Below are 21,532 nucleotides of genomic sequence, written 5' to 3'. Positions count from 1 at the left end.
CACGCATAAAGCCAATCAGGGAAGCTCACAACAGTTCAGACATAATTTTCACTAATAGGCGAGGTCGTTATTCTGACCTATCAGAAGGCTGTTTGAGGAACATTCTTCTGATGAGCCAGCAAAGGACAGAAAACGACAAGAAAATTACTCCTAGAAATGCCACCTGTCCATACACCCTGTCACAAAAGTTAGGTACAGCACACGGTTTCACCGTATTACTAAATACACAATTTGTTCAATATCAAACAAACATAAGTACAAATAAAATTTTACATTCTTCCTAGATTGAAACTTAATGTCTCTCTTGATGTCTCTGAATTAAATAAATATATATATATATATATTACAATAAGTTTTTGAACACAAATAAATTTCTCCATTCTTTCTTGATTGCTTTTCAAACACAGGTCACAATTTTCATAATATTTCACTACTTTGTTTATTCATTGATATCGTGCATTTAAATTGTTGGATACCAACCTCGATAGCGGCAGTTGCTTAAGTGCAGCCAGTATCCAGTATTCGGGAGATAGTGGGTTCGAACTCTGTCGACAGCCCTGAAGATGGTTTTCCGTTGTTTCCCCATTTTCACACCAGGCAAATGCTGGGGCTATACCTTAAGGCCATGGCTGCTTCCTTTCCACTCCCAGCCATTTCCTATCCCATCATCACCATAAGACCTATCTATGTCGGTGCAACGTAAAGCAGCTTGTAAAAAATAAAAATTTTGGGTTAAACAAATTATATAGTTTTTAATTCCTTGATTTGACTTCACTGATTGAAGGGAATGCACATTGTTCCTGAAATATATCTGATGGAATCAATAATTTTCCGTCATTAACTCTTTCCGGTCTAACTGCAAGCAGCGGCCGAAATTACTCTCAGGCCGCGTTGCGGGCATAGCCCATAGTAAGGTTTGACAATTCACTAAGAATCAAGAATGAGCTGTGCACGGATTCTGGTGGTTAAATCGTGTTTCTTCATGTATTAGTTACGAGAGCATTTAAGCAGATGGCAGTATTATATGTCTAAGTCAGAGAATTTACGATATTTTCGATCAACATGCATCAGTAGATGATGTTACTCAGTGAGCTCTAAGACATGGCTTCTTGCGGCAAACATGTGCTTGACGAAAGTGATATTTTCGATATTTTATGATATATTATAAGTTTATGCACAAATGAACACATTATTGACATGTGAATTCGAAACAACTTCTTACATTTCATTATGATTGGAGTTCGTATTACGGCCTAGCGCATGTTCCCGCGTGTTTCAAATTTGCGTGAATACGTAAGATTGTCTACATATTAGTAAAGTTGTCTGTTTAGAAGACTGTATTTTCTCTTTCTCAGAAGTCTTTTGTGGTAAATGGAACAATATTTTTACATTTGAGTAACTTTTGACAAAGTTTATCAATTAAAATAAAATGTCATAAGAGCTTACATTTTCATTATTGTAATTATTATTATTATTATTATTATTATTATTATTATTATTATTATTATTATTATTATTATTATTATTATTATTGAAAAATATTTTTATATCTTACTCATTATTGTTGTTGTTTTTTAATTGCAATGCACATTTTATATTAGCAAAATAGGGTAAATATAACAGTATTTCAGAAAACAGTACTTACTTAGTTATCCGTCAGACCATTTTTCCATTCGCAAAGCATGGTATAATATATAAACAATTTTAAAATCTCAAGTGATAATTGACATAATACAAACAGCGTTTTTCAAAACTAAATGCTCAAACAAGCATAAAGAAAAAAGAATCATGCAAATATCTCCTACATGTACAGAGATGTAATGTACCAAATATCCTTCAAAATGCCCAGTCCAGAACGTTTGTTAGGGATATTAAGGCCCAGACTGGAATGGGTTAAAAGTGTATTGACAAGGTGGACCCAACATAAACTACTGTATTTCAATTAGTTTCTTTAATAGATTCCTCTAAAGCATTCCTATTGAACCTGACGTATCCAGTACACCCTGGCATTTTCAATATCTTTGGCAGTTAAATAATTTCTGCTGCCCTTTTATTTCTTCTTCATACAAGCAACAAAACAAAGGACCCATGCGGTACTTCCAGTATGAACTAAGGAGCAATGGTTCTGGGGCTATGATTGCTAGGACTTCAGACGTCTTCTTTTCCTCTGGCAGGATTATGTCCAGGACAGCGATGTCATGGAGCCAGGAAGGTCCTTGCCACCATGAATCCCTTGAAGCTAGATCTTGGGCTGTAATTCCTCTGGAGAGGCAGTCAGCAGGATTGTTGATTCTGTAGCAGTGTCTCCACTGACTGGACATGGTATGTGTCAGAATCTCTGTCATGCGATTGCAGATAAAATTCTTCCAGCAGTTTGGATTGTTGCGGATCCATCCTAATGTGATGGTTGAGTCACTCCATGAAATGGCACAAGAGGACTCAGCTCCATTCTCTTGGCAAAAGTAGTGAAGGAGATGGGATCCAAGCAAGGCTGCAAGCAATTCCATTCTGGGAAATGTTACTTTCTTCATGGTTGAAAATCAGTTTTTATTGCAAACCAGCATGATAGAGGAAGTGTTTTTCGTAGTTATCCGAACGTACAGTACAGCACTTCCTGACGGGAATTCGAACCCACGTCCTTCCAGGCGAACCGAGCACGCCTTTACCGCCTTGGCCAGGCAGCCCCTGGAATGTTGAGCACCTTCCAAAAAGTATTCATGTGACTAACTTCAGTAGTTAAAAAATTATGAACACTTATTCAAACCTCTGCATATTTAGGAAACTGGGCCTGGTACTTTTAGCACTGTACTAAGCAATTTCAGACGGCACTCAAAGGGTTAATGCTGGTTGGCCTCCTCCATGAGAAGAGGTATTGGACAAGATCCGCCATTTTATGTACCTCGCTTCTGTTTCTTCACAGCATGATGTGGTAATTAGAAGATGTTTCCAGGAATCTCATGCGTCGGAACTATTTCCAATGGTTCTTTCATTCTGTAGTTCGACATATGCGTGTGGTACACAGCTTTGAAGTCTGCATCCTGATCCATTCATCTCTCAACAGTCTGAAATCTTTTCTCTGCTATTCACTGGTTATCAGACAAGATGATGTCTTTTTTCTTGGAAATGATACAACTCTTCTTCTGTCTTGGATCTAGTGGGTCTTGTGAAATTAGCGAGGGATAGCAGCATCCGTGTCGCCCATGTCAGTTGTTTTCAGATCCCAGAATCTTCACATGATATGTATTGAATAGGAGGACATATTAAATTTCCTTTGTAAACTGACTGACTGAAGTGCCAGACTGGTCTCCCGTCAGGACCCAACCGAAGACTGTAGTTAGCGATACAAGGGAAGGTGTGATTTACATCGGCTGTTCAGTTTTACAATTTTCCAATAATGGTCCGCGCCGATTTGTATTTCAATAGGTGGTTCTTCGTTGTCAATTTGTGGATCTGTGAGTGTCAGGTTCTGGAAATCCTGAGGGGCACTTGGGTGAGAGGAATAGTTATTCTGTCTTTCAAAGGCCGTGAGTGGTACTGCTTGATGTTGTTTGAAGGATATCACTGCAAGTTCGCAACTATCCGTCACGTGTAGTTGAAGAGCTACCACCAAGGATATTGCCGTGGGACCTTTAATCCGAACACGAACAGTTCGAAAAAAGGAATAATTTGATGTGGTAACTTCTATTTTACTGACAGATTGAGAGTTTGCATTACAGACTGATATGTGATGAAGTTGCTTACATTTTGCACAAGAAACTTTCCCTTTCTTATAGCACTGGCAGAAGTTGTGTCCTCTATTTAGGCAGAGAAAACATTTTGGAAAGTTTTTTAGCTTGTCTATTCTTTCGTGAAGGTTAGCTGTTTCTTTATGTTCTTGGGCCCAGTGGCCTGTACTTTTTGCAAAAGGCACAAAAGGGGGTTACTGTCACCTTTCTTTTAGTCTTAAATTTTTCAGTTCCCATAGTAACTTAAAGAGTAGCTGCTGTTGGGGTGTAGAGTAATGGAGGTGGTGTGCTAAATTCTCTAAAATCTTGAAGACGATCATGGATGTGTTGGATCTCACTGATATCTGTGGAGTCATTACAGCCTTTTTAAAATGTAGAGAAGTGTGTAGCATTATTACGCTGAGTTGTTCACTTCTGTTTAAGCTTCTCTGCTGTTCATTGAACGTTGTTGTGAATGAAACTGTAAGCATCTTGACTTCGGATCTCATGTAACGTCAAGGAATTGTCAAGAGTACAATATTAAGCTGTTTCTTAGTTTTAGGCTGCTGCTTAATTGAGAAGGATCATCCTAGACACTTGATACAGTCTTGTATGAATATAATTCCCATTGATGTGTTGCTTGGTCTTTGGGAAGGATCTTAAGATAATCTGTAATGAAGTAAAAAAGAAATTTTAAATTAAGAATTAAGAGCACGCGTTGTGACAAAATGTATTAAACTAACACCTCATAACTGTAAAATTACTTATTTGTTCAATGCATACTAGATGGACCTGTCTGTTCCGGCAGCGCCCGTCTTAACCACATTTCTACTCCTGGTGTTGTATTGGTGCGGTAATGGAGGGGCGGGGCATGGCGGAAGAGTGAGGGTAGGCTGGTCTATGGGCGTATGTGCTATTGCTGGAGGGGAGTTTCTAGAAGCGACATGGGCGGGCTTAACTTTTGGCATAGTGGATGAAGCATTTGAGTGTAGAGATTTTAAAAATTGAGGGATTTCACTTTGATTTGAATTCACAATATTAATTAATCTAGGTGTTAATTCATACAAAGGATTTTTAATTTTGTTGACATCGTTAAGATTTTTATTTTTATTGTAGGTTGGGTCCAAAAAGATGTGTAGATTTTCCAGTTCATTCATTAATTTCCTTTTACCTATGCTTCTAATGATGGTAAGATCTTTCTCTATGGATGTAAAATGATGGCCCGTTTCTCTCATATGTTGGCTCATCGGTGAGTACTTGTTGTGTTTTTGAGCATTATAATGTACCAAATATCTCTAAAGGTTGTCTGCAGGCTGAAGATGCCCAAAATAATGGGTGAAACATGTACCTGACCTAATAAGTCTACATAAATTCATGTAGATTCAAACCACATTAAACGTGGAAAGTATTGAATAGGTGGTTTTTATTAAATTATCCTTGAAATCCTATGCCTAAATACATCAGAATCGACAATACAGAGACTACTTTAGAGGAGCCAGATTCTACCAGACACTTATATGGCCTCTCATTTACATCCTTACTACAATCCCTAAATACCCTCATAACCATGTGCAGAGATCTGTACCCTTTAATTACAATAATACTTATGTGATTACCCCAATGATGATCTTTCCTTATATTAACACCCAGGTGTCTGGTAAGACCCCAACTGGAGTATGGTTCCAGAGTATGGGACCCTCAACAGGATTACTTGTATCAAGAACTGGAAAAAATCCAAAAGAAAGCAGCTCGATTTGTTCTGGGTGATTTCCGACAAAAGTGGTTTATTCCGAGCTGTTAGTGGAGAGATGGTGTGGAGTGACATCAGTAGATGAATAAGTTTGAGTGCTGTCTTTAAAAGTAGGAAAGATCACAATATGAAAATAAAGTTTGGAATTCAAGAGGACGAATTGGGGCAAATATTGGTTTATAGGAAGGGGAGTTAGAGATTGGAATAACTTACCAAGGGAGATGTTCAATAAATTTCCAATTTCTTTGCAGTCATTTAAGAAAAGGCTAGGAAAACTACTGATAGGGAATCTGCCACCTGGGCGACTGCCCTAAATGCAGAACAGTTGTGATTGATTGTTTGACTGTAATTTACATAGCAACATATTAAGATGTGAAGCATTTATTTGTGATCATGGGTAATTACTTAAACTTTTCTGTGGGCTACAAACTAAATGTAATTGTCTTTGCTGAACAGTATGGAAACAGGGCTGAGAAAATTTTTTTTTCTGTGAGTGAAAAGGGTTTGTGTAATTGGCAGAAATTGAAAGACAAGGTAACAAACACACAATTCTGTGCGCGTGTTCATGAGCTGGAGCGGCTGCTTCATCTGACGTTATGTGATCACAGCTGATCAGCATGGTTTAATCCGGCTCCTCTGAAGTAATTTCTGTATTGTCGATTCTGATGTATTTAGGCATAGGATTTCAAGGATAATTTAATAAAAACCACCTATTCAATACTTTCCACGTTTAATGTGGTGGAACACAGTCGTTGACTGGACATTTTTTCCAACAGCTCAATTTCTTCTCAGGGTATCCGATTGTCAAGTAAAATCTGGAGATTTTACACTAGGTTTCGCTTTACGCGAGGTCGAAGAGAATGGCAATCCACGGTAAACTTATCTGCGGTCGTTTGGTATAGACATAATATCAATCAATTATTTCTCCTAACTAAGGTATCAACGATGTGAGAATTCAATATATTCAAATTGGGTAACTACCCATTCGTTATTTCGCATATCTTATCAACTAACTTATCAACTATGTCAAGATGAAAGAATTCATCACACACCAAATTATAGAAAAACACAATAATAGTATTTATTGAATAAACAGATACCCTATGAAAATGAAATCTGATTTGGGGTAGTATTTGGTCCGGTATTATTTACAAGTAAAGTTCAAAGTCAGCGCTGGCTCGTAGAAAAAGGAAATAAATATAACGTTAAGTTATGTACATCAGTTCCGTCATGAATTCAAAATCGGATACAAAATATTTACAATTAATCACTGGATTCCTACGGTCCTCCTTGAAATCAAGTCCTTGAGACGACACCAATATCATTATGTTGTTAAGATTGCTCAGTTTCATTATAAACCTGAGCTAAATAGATCTGAGTAGACGTACAGTTAATCTGAAGTGAATGTAAGATCAACAAATAGATCTAAGCTTGAAAATAATTCTGAATTATAACTTCGAACTATATATCTCAATTATATGTGAATTATGAATAATATTTAAATTATATGTTGCAAATCATAAATCTGAACTCATTTATTTGTTCTTTCTTCAATGTTGCGCATGGCTAACGATTTACGGACTAAGGCATTTCCCCCTAGTGCCTGTTAAATCTGGCTCCTAGCCTATAATTTCCCTAACCATTACTCATTGAAAGAATGTAAATTCCAATAAACTCCGTCTCAGGATAAATAAGCTATCTATCTAACTTCAACATAAATTTTTGGTCGACATACACACGTATTCGAGGCTCAATGTGCCCTCTCTCTGTTATATTCCATAACATTTCTCGTTTAGGCAAGTTACTGAATTCTTATATGCAGTCGTAATGTAAATAATACGTATTTGTACATGGGAATGTATCACCGCATTTATGGGTATCCTGAATGCATTTGGTCAAGATCATCATCATAAAACATATGATACCGAGCTCGATAGCTGCAGTCGCTTAAGTGCGGCCAGTATCCAGTATTCGGGAGATAGTAGGTTCGAACCCCACTGTCGGCAGCCCTGAAAATGGTTTTCCGTGGTTTCCCATTTTCACACCAGGCAAATGCTGGGGCTGTACCTTAATTAAGGCCACGGCCGCTTCCTTCCCACTCCTAGCCCTTTCCTCTCCCATCGTCGCCGTAAGACCTATCTGTGTCGGTGCGACGTAAAACAACTAGCAAAAAAAAAAAAAACCATATGATAATATTCTCGTAATTGGAACAAAGCATCTACAATTGACATATAATCCCGTCATAAATTCAATTCTACTTCAATGAATTCCATCCATACCTTGGTTTAACTCATCTCTGCGGTGTGGTCAATTTCACGTACCTGTATCCTTTCACATAATTCTTTCCCTATAATAAGTGTGGCATGGCATATCCTAAGCTGCAGGCACTCCTTGGCCTCTACGTAACACATTAATAAATCTTCGCATTTCATATACAACAACATACTTCGTCGAGTTACCACTATTGTAACCATATTTCCACATTCACTTAACATCTTAACTATCATAGCCTCCATAACAACATGTTGCGATTATCTTCACTTTACCATGTCAAAATGCCACAATTCCTTTCTCATAAACGCATTTCAATATCGCTATTTATCATAACCCTAAAGCTGAGTTCAGTGCACTTATTGTGAAGCAAAGAGTACGTGATTCTATGCATTCATTACCACCGCGCAAACCAAACGTGACGTAGACATATAGCATAACAAATATGAATTCATTGCAATTCCACAATGTGTCATCACTATCAGCTGTTATTAAAGACACTTCTTTCCACTTGTAGTTACTCACGAGTTATTCTGACCAAAATGCGGTGATGGATATATATAACATATAAGAATCTTATTCTACACTGCTTAATCGTATTACTATGGACTTAAATATCTCACACATCACTTTCATTATTCACTTGCACATTAAATTCCACGGTTTCTATAACCAACTTACCGGCACATGCCAGAAGCACCTGTGTACGCGAACCAAAAACTATGTAATTAAATAATGTAAATGACTTAGCTCGCTTATCGTTACATCTGGTCCAGCTGTTCCGCCTCCACTCGGATGTAGTTGGCTCTGCGGTCAGGTCATGGGTTGAACAATTAAAAATAGGAAAGAATTTCCACCAATCAATACTTGTTTTTTTATTGCTTATATTAAGCTATAGGACCGGTTTCGACCCCATATACAAGGTCATCTTCAGCTGAACCATGAATACATATTTATATGATGAAGCTTTGATTAAATTGCATTGTCAAAGGAATGTTATATGATGATGTGCATTTAGTCACATACAAATGGGGCATGTCTTATCGTGAATTGGCATATATGTCAGTATGTACAATATTGCAACTGTGTGTCTAAAATATTATGTTGAGGTCCTTAAATTAGTGTATAAAACATATCTTCACTTAAACTAACTTATATATATATATATGTACAGGATAAAATACAATATATAAAAAAAACATTTCGTGCACATGAACATTCGTATCTTGCTTGTTGGTCAATTCATCAACTCTCGTATTTAAGTCCCATTTACATTTGTACACTAAGCTGCTGTTCTTGGAGTTTAAAAGATATGGTTGTAAAATTGCATGAGTAAAAGATTAGTCTTCATGTGGGATAAAACACTTTCCAATTTAAAAAAAGAAAAGGTTGCCAGATGTATGGATAAAATTCGGCTAAAATATGTTCAGCCCTGCTATGTATGTTGCCTTATGTTAGAATCAAATCTTGTTGTCCTGTGGCGTCCGTAAAATTGGGTTCAAAGTAATGGCTCCTTTCCCATTTGTAGCTGTGCAATGGTGTTATGTTTATCTGTGGAAGATAAGATTGAGCTATGAGCGATATTATGTTGGAGGAATGTCTAAAGGTTATGTGTGTAAATTTGAATATGTACTTACTATTGTTGGTGTAGCCGAGTTGCGTTTGATGTGCGAGCTTGTAGTGTACTACTTCGTGTTCTTCTTGGGCTCATACTAGCTGCTGTGAGGGAAAGGGAAGGAGGGGTAGGGAGAGTTGTTGTTGTGGGGGTAGGGGTGGAGCTGGGTGTGTTGTTTGATGTTTTTCTGTTACGTGTCACGTTCTGCTTGTCAATTAACTTAAGGTAAGAGTTTTTTAGAGCGGGGATAACTGTATTGAAGATGATGTTAGTTTTTTCTGTGATTTCATTTATGTTGTAATTTGAATTGGTGTACTGACCTAGAGTAATGTAAAATTCTTCTGTTATGTTGAGCAGGGGGCCTTTGGAGTTTATGTTTGGGATTTGCATATCGTTATCGATGTTTGTAAAACTGTGTTTATAGTCTGCGACATGTTGTCCTATTGAGGAAAAATGATTGTGTTTTATCGCATTTATGTGTTTGTTATATCGGGTTAGGAAGTTTCTACCGGTGCGTCCGACATAGCTTGTCTCGCAATTATTACATTTGATACGGTATACCCCTGAGTGGTTGTATTGCTGTTGCTATTGATTGTTCTGACGTTGTGTATGATGTTGGTACTATTGTGTGTAGTTCTGAAAGCTATTCTTAGGTTATGTTTTTAAAAAATGTTGGTTATGGGGCATATGTGTGCATTATTGAAGGTGAATAGTGCGTAATCTTTCTTGGATTTGTTTACTTTTGTTAGTTTGGTTTTGGGTTGGGATTTCATTTTGTGAATGATTTTGTTAACAATTTCTTTCTTGTATCCATTGTTCTTAGCTATGTCATGAATTAGTTGTAATTCTTTGTTTAGATCTTCTTTTGTTAACGGTATATTGAATGCTCTGTGTATCATGCTATAGTAGGCTGCTCTTTTGTGTGTATTGGGGTGAACGGAATCCATTTTAATTGTATTTGAGGTTTGCGTGGGTTTTCTGTATATTCTGTAAGAAAGGTGGTCATCATGTCTAGTTGTCGTTATGTCCAGGTAGTTCAGATTGCGATTGTTTTCGGTTTCCATGGTAAATTTTATATGGGAACATACTCCAGTGAGACCTATTATTAACTACAGAGCAAGCCCAACCTATAAACTCTCGCAATTTATTCAAAGATTTCTCAAAAAGCACAACGTATTCTTAGCTAAAAAGACAGTACGGAACTCAATAGATTTTTGTAATAAAACAAAAGGATTAAAGATTGAACCATATCATAATCTCGCATCATTTGACATAGTAAACATGTACCCGAACATTCCCACAAAACAAACAATAGAAATCATTGAATCTAACCTAAAAAGCCACAGCAATCTAAGCACTTTAGAAATAGAAGAGTTCATTAAATTACTTAATTTTGCCATTAGTAACAACTACTTTAAATTTCATGATACTATCTATCAGCAACAGGGTTTACCGATGGGATCTCCCGCTTCTGGTATAATCGCCGAAATTTACATAGACTATTTAGAGTACACACACATCAACAAAATAGACAATATATTTTTTTGGTGCAGATTTGTTGATGACATTTTTGTCATCATCGATAATAGGTCCACAAATGAAACTGATATATTAGATAAACTCAACACAATAGATTCCCTTATAAAATTTACCATGGAAACCGAAAACAATCGGAATCTGAACTACCTGGACATAACGACAACTAGACATGATGACCGCCTTTCTTACAGAATATACAGAAAACCCACGCAAACCTCAAATACAATTAAAATGGATTCCGTTCACCCCAATACACACAAAAGAGCAGCCTACTATAGCATGATACACAGAGCATTCAATATACCATTAACAAAAGAAGATCTAAACAAAGAATTACAACTAATTCATGACATAGCTAAGAACAATGGATACAAGAAAGAAATGGTTAACAAAATCATTCACAAAATGAAATCCCAACCCAAAACCAAACTAACAAAAGTAGACAAATCCAAGAAAGATTACGCACTATTCACCTTCAATAATGAACACATATACCCCATAACCAACATTTTTAAAAAACATAACCTAAGAATAGCTTTCAGAACTACACACAATAGTACCAACATCATACACAACGTCAGAACAATCAATAGCAACAGCAATACAACCACTCAGGGGTATACCGTATCAAATGTAATAATTGCGAGACAAGCTATGTCGGACGCACCGGTAGAAACTTCCTAACCCGATATAACAAACACATAAATGCGATAAAACACAATCATTTTTCCTCAATAGGACAACATGTCGCAGACTATAAACACAGTTTTACAAACATCGATAACGATATGCAAATCCCAAACATAAACTCCAAAGGCCCCCTGCTCAACATAACAGAAGAATTTTACATTACTCTAGGTCAGTACACCAATTCAAATTACAACATAAATGAAATCACAGAAAAAACTAACATCATCTTCAATACAGTTATCCCCGCTCTAAAAAACTCTTACCTTAAGTTAATTGACAAGCAGAACGTGACACGTAACAGAAAAACATCAAACAACACACCCAGCTCCACCCCTACCCCCACAACAACAACTCTCCCTACCCCTCCTTCCCTTTCCCTCACAGCAGCTAGTATGAGCCCAAGAAGAACACGAAGTAGTACACTACAAGCTCGCACATCAAACGCAACTCGGCTACACCAACAATAGTAAGTACATATTCAAATTTACACACATAACCTTTAGACATTCCTCCAACATAATATCGCTCATAGCTCAATCTTATCTTCCACAGATAAACATAACACCATTGCACAGCTACAAATGGGAAAGGAGCCATTACTTTGAACCCAATTTTACGGACGCCACAGGACAACAAGATTTGATTCTAACATAAGGCAACATACATAGCAGGGCTGAACATATTTTAGCCGAATTTTATCCATACATCTGGCAACCTTTTCTTTTTTTAAATTGGAAAGTGTTTTATCCCACATGAAGACTAATCTTTTACTCATGCAATTTTACAACCATATCTTTTAAACTCCAAGAACAGCAGCTTAGTGTACAAATGTAAATGGGACTTAAATACGAGAGTTGATGAATTGACCAACAAGCAAGATACGAATGTTCATGTGCACGAAATGTTTTTTTTATATATTGTATTTTATCCTGTACATATATATATATATAAGTTAGTTTAAGTGAAGATATGTTTTATACACTAATTTAAGGACCTCAACATAATATTTTAGACACACAGTTGCAATATTGTACATACTGACATATATGCCAATTCACGATAAGACATGCCCCATTTGTATGTGACTAAATGCACATCATCATATAACATTCCTTTGACAATGCAATTTAATCAAAGCTTCATCATATAAATATGTATTCATGGTTCAGCTGAAGATGACCTTGTATATGGAGTTGAAACTGGCCCTGTAGCTTAATATAAGCAATAAAAAAACAAGTATTGATTGGTGGAAATTCTTTCCTATTTTTAATTGTGTAATTCGTCAATACGGAAATGAAGATTATAGATTACGAGGTCATGGGTTGGTCGCCTGGTAGGTCCTCGGCCTCTTCATCATGGGTTGGTCAACTGGTTTCCCATTGCCTTCCTCATCATGGGTTGGTGGTCTGGTTTCCCATTGCCTTCCTCATCATGGGTTGGTCTTCCAGTAAGGATGTACTGCTCCCCAGCTTGGTCCATCATGCGTATTCAGCAAGCCATCATCATGCTACTTCTGTTAGCAATAAAAATGCAGATTTCAGAGCAGTGAATAGCTATGGTATGTTCCATTCGACGATAATAATTCCTCAATTATTATTTCTTTTGCTGCTCTCAGAGGTGAATTTAATTTCGTCGGGTTTAAGTTCTGCGTATATATATCTATATCGGCTGCTTCCTGCAAATGTCGAAAAATTGTTCTTCTTCTCGTGAAACAAAATTCAGATAGTCTTCTTCCCGTAAGAGAATCTTTCTCCTAGGTTTCACTTGCTTCTTCCTTGTGGAATGTAGCTCAGTTGCTGTCGAGATCCTCCCACGCGTATTTCGTCGTATCTTGCCTATTTTATATTTTTTTAAATCGGCTCTTCTTCGTCGGCTGGTGAATTACGTCGTTTCTTTACTACGACGATCCCTTTTTCTCAAGTACTTCTACTAAATTTTTCCGTCTTCTTCAAATTACTCAGCGCGTTCGCCAATTGCGTCTTCACCCTCCGATGAAAATTTTTAAGATGGAATTTTTTAACAATGCGTTGTCTTCTATTTTTTTCGTAAAACAATTCACTTGACAGTCCATTGTCCGTAGTGCCTTCAATATATGACCGTTCCGTGACGTGTATGGCCTTCATATAATATCGCATCAGATATCTATTCCTTGCATCTTATAGATCAGATGGGCCATACCTTCACTCGGCGCCATTTTGAAAGCTCTCTACGAGAAGTAAATGGGCACAGTGGTTTAAATCTACATGAATTTATGTAGACTTATTAGGTCAGGTACATGTTTCACCCATTATTTTGGGCATCTTCAGCCTGTAGACAGCCTTTAGAGATATTTGGTACATTATAATGCTCAAAAACACAACAAGTACTCACCGATGAGCCAACATATGAGAGAAACGGGCCATCACTTTACATCCATAGAGAAAGATCTTACCATCATTAGAAGCATAGGTAAAGGGAAATTAATGAACGAACTGGAAAATCTACACATCTTTTTGGACCCAACCTACAATAAAAATAAAAATCTTAATGATGTCAACAAAATTAAAAATCCTTTGTATGAATTAACGCCTAGATTAATTAATCCCTCAATTTTTTAAATCTCTACACTCAAATGCTTCATCCACTATGCCAAAAGTTAATCCCGCCCATGTCGCTTCTAGAAACTCCCCTGCAGCAATAGCACATACGCCCATAGACCAGCCTACCCTCACTCTCCCTCCATGCCCCGCCCCTCCATTACCGCACCAATACAACACCAGGAGTAGAAATGTTGTTAAGACAGGCGCTGCCGGAACAGACAGGAAAATCTAGTATGCATTGAATAAATAAGTAATTTTACAGTTGTGAGGTGTTAGTTTAATACATTTTGTCACAACGCGTGCTCTTAATTCTTAATTTAAAATTTCTTTTTTACTTCATTACAGATTATCTTAAGATCCCTCCCAAAGTCCAAGCAACACATCAATGGGAATTTATTCATACAAGACTGTATCAAGTGTTTAGGATGTTCCTTCTCAATTAAGCAGCAGCCTAAAACTAAGAAACAGCTTAATATTGTACTCTTGACAATTCCTTGACGTTACATGAGATCCGAAGTCAAGATGCTTACAGTTTCATTCAGAACAACGTTCTTGACCAGTCTATTTACAACAATTGGTTTTAAATCTCCACTAGTGTTTGACAACACATTTCAATATTAGTTACGTCAAGAACATGAAAATGAAATATGTGGTTCAAATAAGCCCCAGTATCAATATTTCTGGAATAAACTTGGTTATAAATCAAAAGAGTATAGAAAGGGTTAAACAATATTCATATCTTGGAACCATAATAAATGAAGACTGGGATTGCTCACAAGAAGTCAAGGTACGCATTGGAAAAGCAAGAAGTGTGTTCCAGAAAATGAGTAATGTGTTTAAAAGCCACAATCTAACTTTAGGGAATAAAATCAGACTTCTGCACTGTTATGTATTTTCTGTTCTTTTATATGGTGTAGAGACATGGACCTTAAATAAAAACACAGAGAAGAAGCTGGAGGCCTTTGAAATATGGCTTTATAGGCGGATCCTGAGATTATCTTGGACCCAGAGAATTACAAACGTGGAAGTAATGAGAAGGATGAACACAACACCTCAGTTGATCAAGATAGTGAAATGCCGAAAGCTGCAGTGTCTGGGACATATAATGCGCAACACAGATAGATACAACCTACTCCAAAAAATACTCCAGGGGAAAATCAACAGCAAAAGAGGTCCTGGAAGAAGAAGAATATCTTCACTTGACAATCTTAGAGGCTGGTGCAATATGTCATCAGTTGAACTGTTCCGCGCTGCCACAAACAAGACGAAAATAGCCATCATGATCGCCAGCATTCGAAACGGATAGGCACTGAGAGAAGAAGAAGAAGAATCAATATCCTCCTTTCTCAAGACTTATGATAAGAAGATCCATTTTACTTTTGAACATATTTTTAAGTTAAATAGAATAGAACTGCCAAGTTAAAACACAGTTAATTTAAATTTATATTTTCAATCTTGACCAGCCTACAATTAACAATCAGTTCAAAAATCTCCACTTGTTGTTGACAACACATCCTGACATCAGTTACGGTACGTCAAGAACATGATATGGTACAGGGGTCAAATGAACCCCGGTATGTAATATCCTCTTTACCCAAGACTTATGATAGAGAAAGAAGATCTATTTAATTTTGGACATATTTTCAAATTAGATAGAATAGGACTGACAACAAATTTTTATGTGTTAAAACACCATTAACTTATGTTACCCACAGTTATGTTCAGTTCACATTTTAAAAATTATTATCCTGGCATATTAGTCTTAAGAGATCATTAATGTTTGTATATCATCATTGCCGGGACAAAACCTCCTATGTGATAATATGTTTTGGAGATATACTGACCCTCAGCACATACATTGTGAAGAGCGAGAATACCTTGACAATATGCACACGAAATTGCACCTTAGATGACAAAACCTTAACGGCCAAAGTTCTAAGCTAAAATTATTTCACATAGGAGGTTTTGTCCCGGCAGCGATGATATATTGTATATATTGGTTTGTATATATTCGTTAAAAAAGGTCCCAAACCTTGACTAAATGTTGTCTACAGGCTGAAGATGCCCAAAATAATGGATAAAACATGTACCTGACCTAATAAGTCTACATAAATTCATGTAGATTCAAACCACATTAAATGTGGAAAGTATTGAATAGGTGGTTTTTATTAAATTATCCTTGGAATCCTATGCCTAATGTCATCTTCAATACAGAACAATAATGAGAGTTCTTACTTGTAATCTGATGTATTTGGCAAAAGTTTTATCGACATCTCACAAACGTGACTTTGTTGCTGAACTCCCCATATACCCTATACATGTTTAAATTGAGCTTTCATGTACAAGCTACATTGCATTTACAGTTTAAGTGGCTTGAGGAACAAAATTTGAACATGCTATGATGCAATAAAATTTTAAAATCCGAATTGAAAAGAAAGGATGCGATGATTATGCAGTGAAATATGGTATAATCTATTAACATAGAAATACAAAAAATGTGTTTTATTGCCGTGTTCCAGTTAATGGTTCATTCAGACCTTTCTCATTATCTCACTCATGTTTTGAACAAAATGACCTAAAACTAGATTGAAGGTCAAGTGATTGGTTATGTAAGAGATTAAAATAATTAAAAGTGTATTAACTGTAGAATAATCATTTAATTACTTGTTTGTCTTTTTTACAGACCAACCTGTTGCAGTTAAAATGAAATATAGGTAAGTACCACAGCAATAGAAGGAACATGACAGCTTCTAGAGTACCACCCTGAAATATTTGTGATATTTATTTTTTTCTTTAATTTTCAGTAGTAGCTTTTTAAATACCATAAATGCAGACTTCAAGGTATGTTTTATAGCTTCCTGTGTCTATTTTTCTCTTTAACAATTATTTTATGGGTTTAAAAGGTGATTTATAGTGAGATGTCCAGTATTCCATGGTAAAACATGATCATTTACTTTGAAACACAGGTAATGCAAACAAGAAATAGCTGTTAAAAAGTACTTGAAATTAATTTAAATTTGGAAAACATTCATAATTTTCTTAGGAATTAGTGTACGAGATAAGGCTTTCCCCATAATTTCCCCCATTTCATAGACATCAAAGCTTTGTCCTGGATGATGACAAGCTAAGAAAAAGAGACAGTCTATCAACAACAGAACACGTTCTCCTTTGGGGAGCTTTACAATTTCAATAACATTCCTCAAAAACTGTAGGGGGGTTATCTTGTTTGGCCATCCTAAGGGAATAACAGCGGTAATCAAGACAGGCATTGTACCAGAGAATGTTCTACGTGAAAAATAAACTCAAGAAAACTCAAACTATGGAGGATTATGGATCCCAGTCACTCTGATTGCTGCAATAATTGTGACAAGTCTGCCAAGTCTGATAAATGTTGCACCCCAATCTGCCTTATTCCTTTTGGAGCTACAGTACTGTTTTTCCTGCTGTTCGGAGAGCAGATAATTCTGGTTTTTACTGTCACAAATTCGTACAGGTAGTACGGTATTGAAAGACAATAAACAATACAAAAATAGTTGCCCTACTTTAACTTTTAGATCTGAGGGTTCTTACAAACAGGTCAGGACGATGCTTCATGAATCTCCTCATCTGTTCCTCTTCAGCTATTTTTTTTTTCTTTTCTTTTTTCATAACTGGGAGTAGTTCCTTATTGGGAACCCCAGTCTGCCTTATTCCTTTTGGAGCTACGGTAGTGTTTTTCCTGGTGTTTGGAGAGCAGATAATTCTGGTTTTTGCAGTCACAAATTCAATGAACAGTACAAAAATAGTTGCCCTGCTTTAACATGTAGATCTGAGGGTTCTTACCAACAGATCAGGACGATACTTCATGAATCTCCTCATCCAATCCTCTTCGGCTATTTCTTCCTTTTTTACCATAACGGAGTACTTCCTTTGCTGGTACAGGGATACTTGTAACCAGTTTCCTAACACCCCTTTCCTGGTCAAACAGTAGTTCAGTTATGCGATATACTTCCACAATCAATTTTCTTCAATCTCCAAAAATATCATACTTTTCAGCTGTCTGTTCTTGGGTTATGACAGACAGCTGATGGATGCCTTCACGGAGAAGCGAAATTGAATGTTTGCAATCTTTTCTGTTAGAAATGTTGGCTTCTAGAGGAGCCAGAGCTGCTTTGACTCCTTTCTTCAAGACATAACCCACTGGAGAGAAAATAGCAGGAGATACTTTTTCAAAAGGTACAGTCAAAGGTTCCACTTTTACAATACTAAAATATTTTTTACCATTTAATTATCAATTAACAAATGTCAGTACATGTTTCATCTATCTCATAGAAATCATCAGTCGAATAATTGTTAGAATAAGTACAATAGACAAGGACAAAACACATTAAAATGATTCGACCGGGCGAGTTGGCCGTGCGCGTAGAGGCGCATGGCTGTGAGCTTGCATCCGGGAGATAGTAGGTTCGAATCCCACTATCGGCAGCCCTGAATATGGTTTTCCGTGGTTTCCCATTTTCACACCAGGCAAATGCTGGGGCTGTACCTTAATTAAGGCCACGGCCGCTTCCTTCTAACTCCTAGGCCTTTCCTATCCCATCGTCGCCATAAGACCTATATGTGTCGGTGCGACGTAAAGCCCCTAGCAAAAAAAAACAAAAAACCATTAAAATGATTTGAATTACCAAATACGTCAGTTAAAATTCATTTTAAATTTTTGTTTGGAGAATGTTCTGGAGCACAAATATTTGGTTCTATTAAAATGAAGCCAAAGATATTAAACACATGTGATAGTTCCAATAAAATAAAATCTTTGTCTTCACTTTATTAGAATCAAACATTTGTGCTCCAGAACTTTATCCAAACAAAAAAATTTAACATTATTGACGTATTCAGTAAACTGAATCATATTTTAATACTTCATCACGCCAACAAGAAGAGCTCAATTACCATGTTTTATTGAACTATCACATGTGTTTAATATCTTTATCTTCATTTTAACAGAACGAAATATTTGTGTTCCAGAACATTCTCTACACACCAAAAAGAAATTCAACATGAATTTTAACTCATGCATTTGGTAATCTGAATCATTTCTGTGTTTTTGTCCTTGTCTGTTGTACTTACTCTCACACTTATTTGGCTGATGATGTCTACAAGATAAGAGAAACATGTACCAATATGTGTTAATTGTTTATTAAAAAATAAAAAGTATTTTAATATTGTAAAGGTGGAACCTTTGACTGTATGTGTATGTTGTGTATTCAGCCCGAAGGCTGGTTTGATCGACTACACCTTTTGAAAAAGTATACGAAAGACAATACGGGCTTTACAATGAAATTTTTTTATGCAATAGCAGGAAATATCAAGAAACATGAACCATGGAATGTGTTCTATGGTGTAAGATGTTCTGTGTTCCAAGGTACAATAGGATGTAGGTTTCAGCAAGGAGGAGGGTGTAATAAATCACTGAAATCCGCCTGTGTACTTTGTGATAAGAAACACACTGCAGGTTTTTGTACTAATAAGAATGAACTAAATATTTATTTTTGGATGCTAAAAAAGATTACATTGTCTATAGCAGGGCCTCTCAAACGCCCAAACTCTCACGCGTGCAGAGCACGGTGCATAGGCTCTGTGCACTGTGCATCGGTACGCTTCGCCTCAACTTGGCTTGACTCGGATGGTGTAGTGTGCTGAGAGCGACGAAGGTGGTAGACGACGTGTTTATCAGTGAAATAGATAAGCGCACGACAACAAAATAATAATGGAGCAAGCTGTTTCGAAGAAAGCAAAGACTTCCGAAAGTCCATTTCAATCGAACTGGGAACTTCCGTATATTTTTTTTGTTTGTTTGTCGTGACGATAACGCCAAATGCTTAATCTGTGGGACGATAATTACGTGCGTAAGAAAATCGTCTATTGAAAGACACTACAACAGACTACATTCGGAAAATTATTGTGAAATCATAGGAGACGTCAGAGAGAAAGAATTAAGGAAGTTGAAACAGCTTGAAGAAGAGCATTCTATATCCACAAATGAGGTTTGTTCCAGTACTGTAGCATTTTCATTTTGTTTACGGGTTCTGCATTTCTTAAAAATTATGTTTACATTCCTCTCAAACATGTATGTGTATTTCTAATTCACTTTTTAAATTTTTTTAATAACACTGGTAACCTTGTCCCATACAACTGTGCGTCTCCGCTCACCACACGTAAACATTTCGCAGTGGGGGAGAAACAGCAGTGAAGGTGAGGAACGCGGAGACAGGCCGAACGGGGAGACAGGTGTAGGGAGAGAGGAGTGGGGGGTCTGCACTCTGGTCAACCAAGCGAAGTCGTCTTTTGCACCGTGCACAGTGCATGCACCACGCGCATGCACCCTGAGAGGCCCTGGTCTATAGCATGCAGGCTTGATCACCCAGCTGCATCAAACATTCACTGAGGGGCCATCTTGAAAGACCTTCATTCTTGACATGGGAAGTGGTAAATACAGGAACTTAAGGTAAAGGTAACTACAGGTGCGAACACAGGGCAATCACAAAAGGAAAATTCCTCTAAGTTTTAATTACTGCATTGATTGGCTGATCACAGTGAGTGCCTTCTTTGGTGTCATCACCTTAACATGGTTACATATACAGGTACATTTATGATCATAAAAACCAGAACTTCTTGAAGACTAGAGATAGGAAGTTCGTATTCACAGGACATGTTCATTAGTATGTTCTGAAGCAATGATTAGCATTTAGACCATGTCGGCCCAAAGGTTCAAGGTCCACATTGATATCTCTGCGCAGCACCAGCTGGTAAAATGTGCCTGTGGCTCTCGTTGCTATAAACCGAAGGTAATGGATCAGTCTTACTTGAGCAGACCTGCGCGATTCCTCGCAAACGTATGCGAGAACCGTATCATCAAATGAGTGAGTTTGAACGAGGGCAAATTATTGGTATGAGAGAATGTGATGCATCCATCTGGGAAACATGCTGTTCATGTGAGACGAAGTGTGTCTGAAGTGCAACGGGTGTGTACAGAATGGTTCACAGCAGACCGTAGAACATGACAAGATGGGTCTGGTCGCACCACCCAGACCACCCACGGAGAAGATTGACACCTCATTCGAATGGCATTGCAGGATGGATCTGCGTCATCCTTAGCTCCGGCGCAACAGTGAAACAGCGTAACACATCGTACACTATCAGGAGTGACAGTTGGTCGCCGTTTATTATGGTCTGGCTTACCTGCGCGTCGTCCACTTCTCCACTACCTTTGACTAATGTGGATGAACATGCTAGAGTGCAATAGTGCATGGAACGACATCACTGGGGACAGGAATGGCAGCAGATAGTGTTTTTGGATGAATCTAGGTTCTGTTTGTTTGAAAATGATGGCTGCATTTTGGTTCAC

The 21,532-nt window shown here is 37.2% G+C and overlaps 1 protein-coding gene across 9 annotated transcripts in view; it reads left to right on the top strand.

Moving 5' to 3' along the window:
* Positions 1 to 21,532, top strand: part of LOC137503444 (uncharacterized) — a 366,746-nt gene that overhangs the window by 54,800 nt on the left and 290,414 nt on the right. For all 9 annotated transcript variants that reach the window (XR_011019125.1, XR_011019124.1, XM_068231027.1 and 6 more), the window contains exon 5: positions 16,832 to 16,862. Coding sequence is in view for 7 of the 9 variants with exons in the window: in XM_068231027.1 (XP_068087128.1) it covers positions 16,832 to 16,862 (31 nt within the window). In the remaining 2 variants the exon portion in view is untranslated. The remainder of the gene's footprint in view (positions 1 to 16,831; positions 16,863 to 21,532) is intronic.

Source organism: Anabrus simplex, unplaced genomic scaffold (assembly GCF_040414725.1).
Source record: "Anabrus simplex isolate iqAnaSimp1 unplaced genomic scaffold, ASM4041472v1 ctg00000124.1, whole genome shotgun sequence".
NCBI lineage: Eukaryota > Metazoa > Arthropoda > Insecta > Orthoptera > Tettigoniidae > Anabrus > Anabrus simplex.
This window is presented reverse-complemented; position numbering and strand designations above follow the sequence as displayed.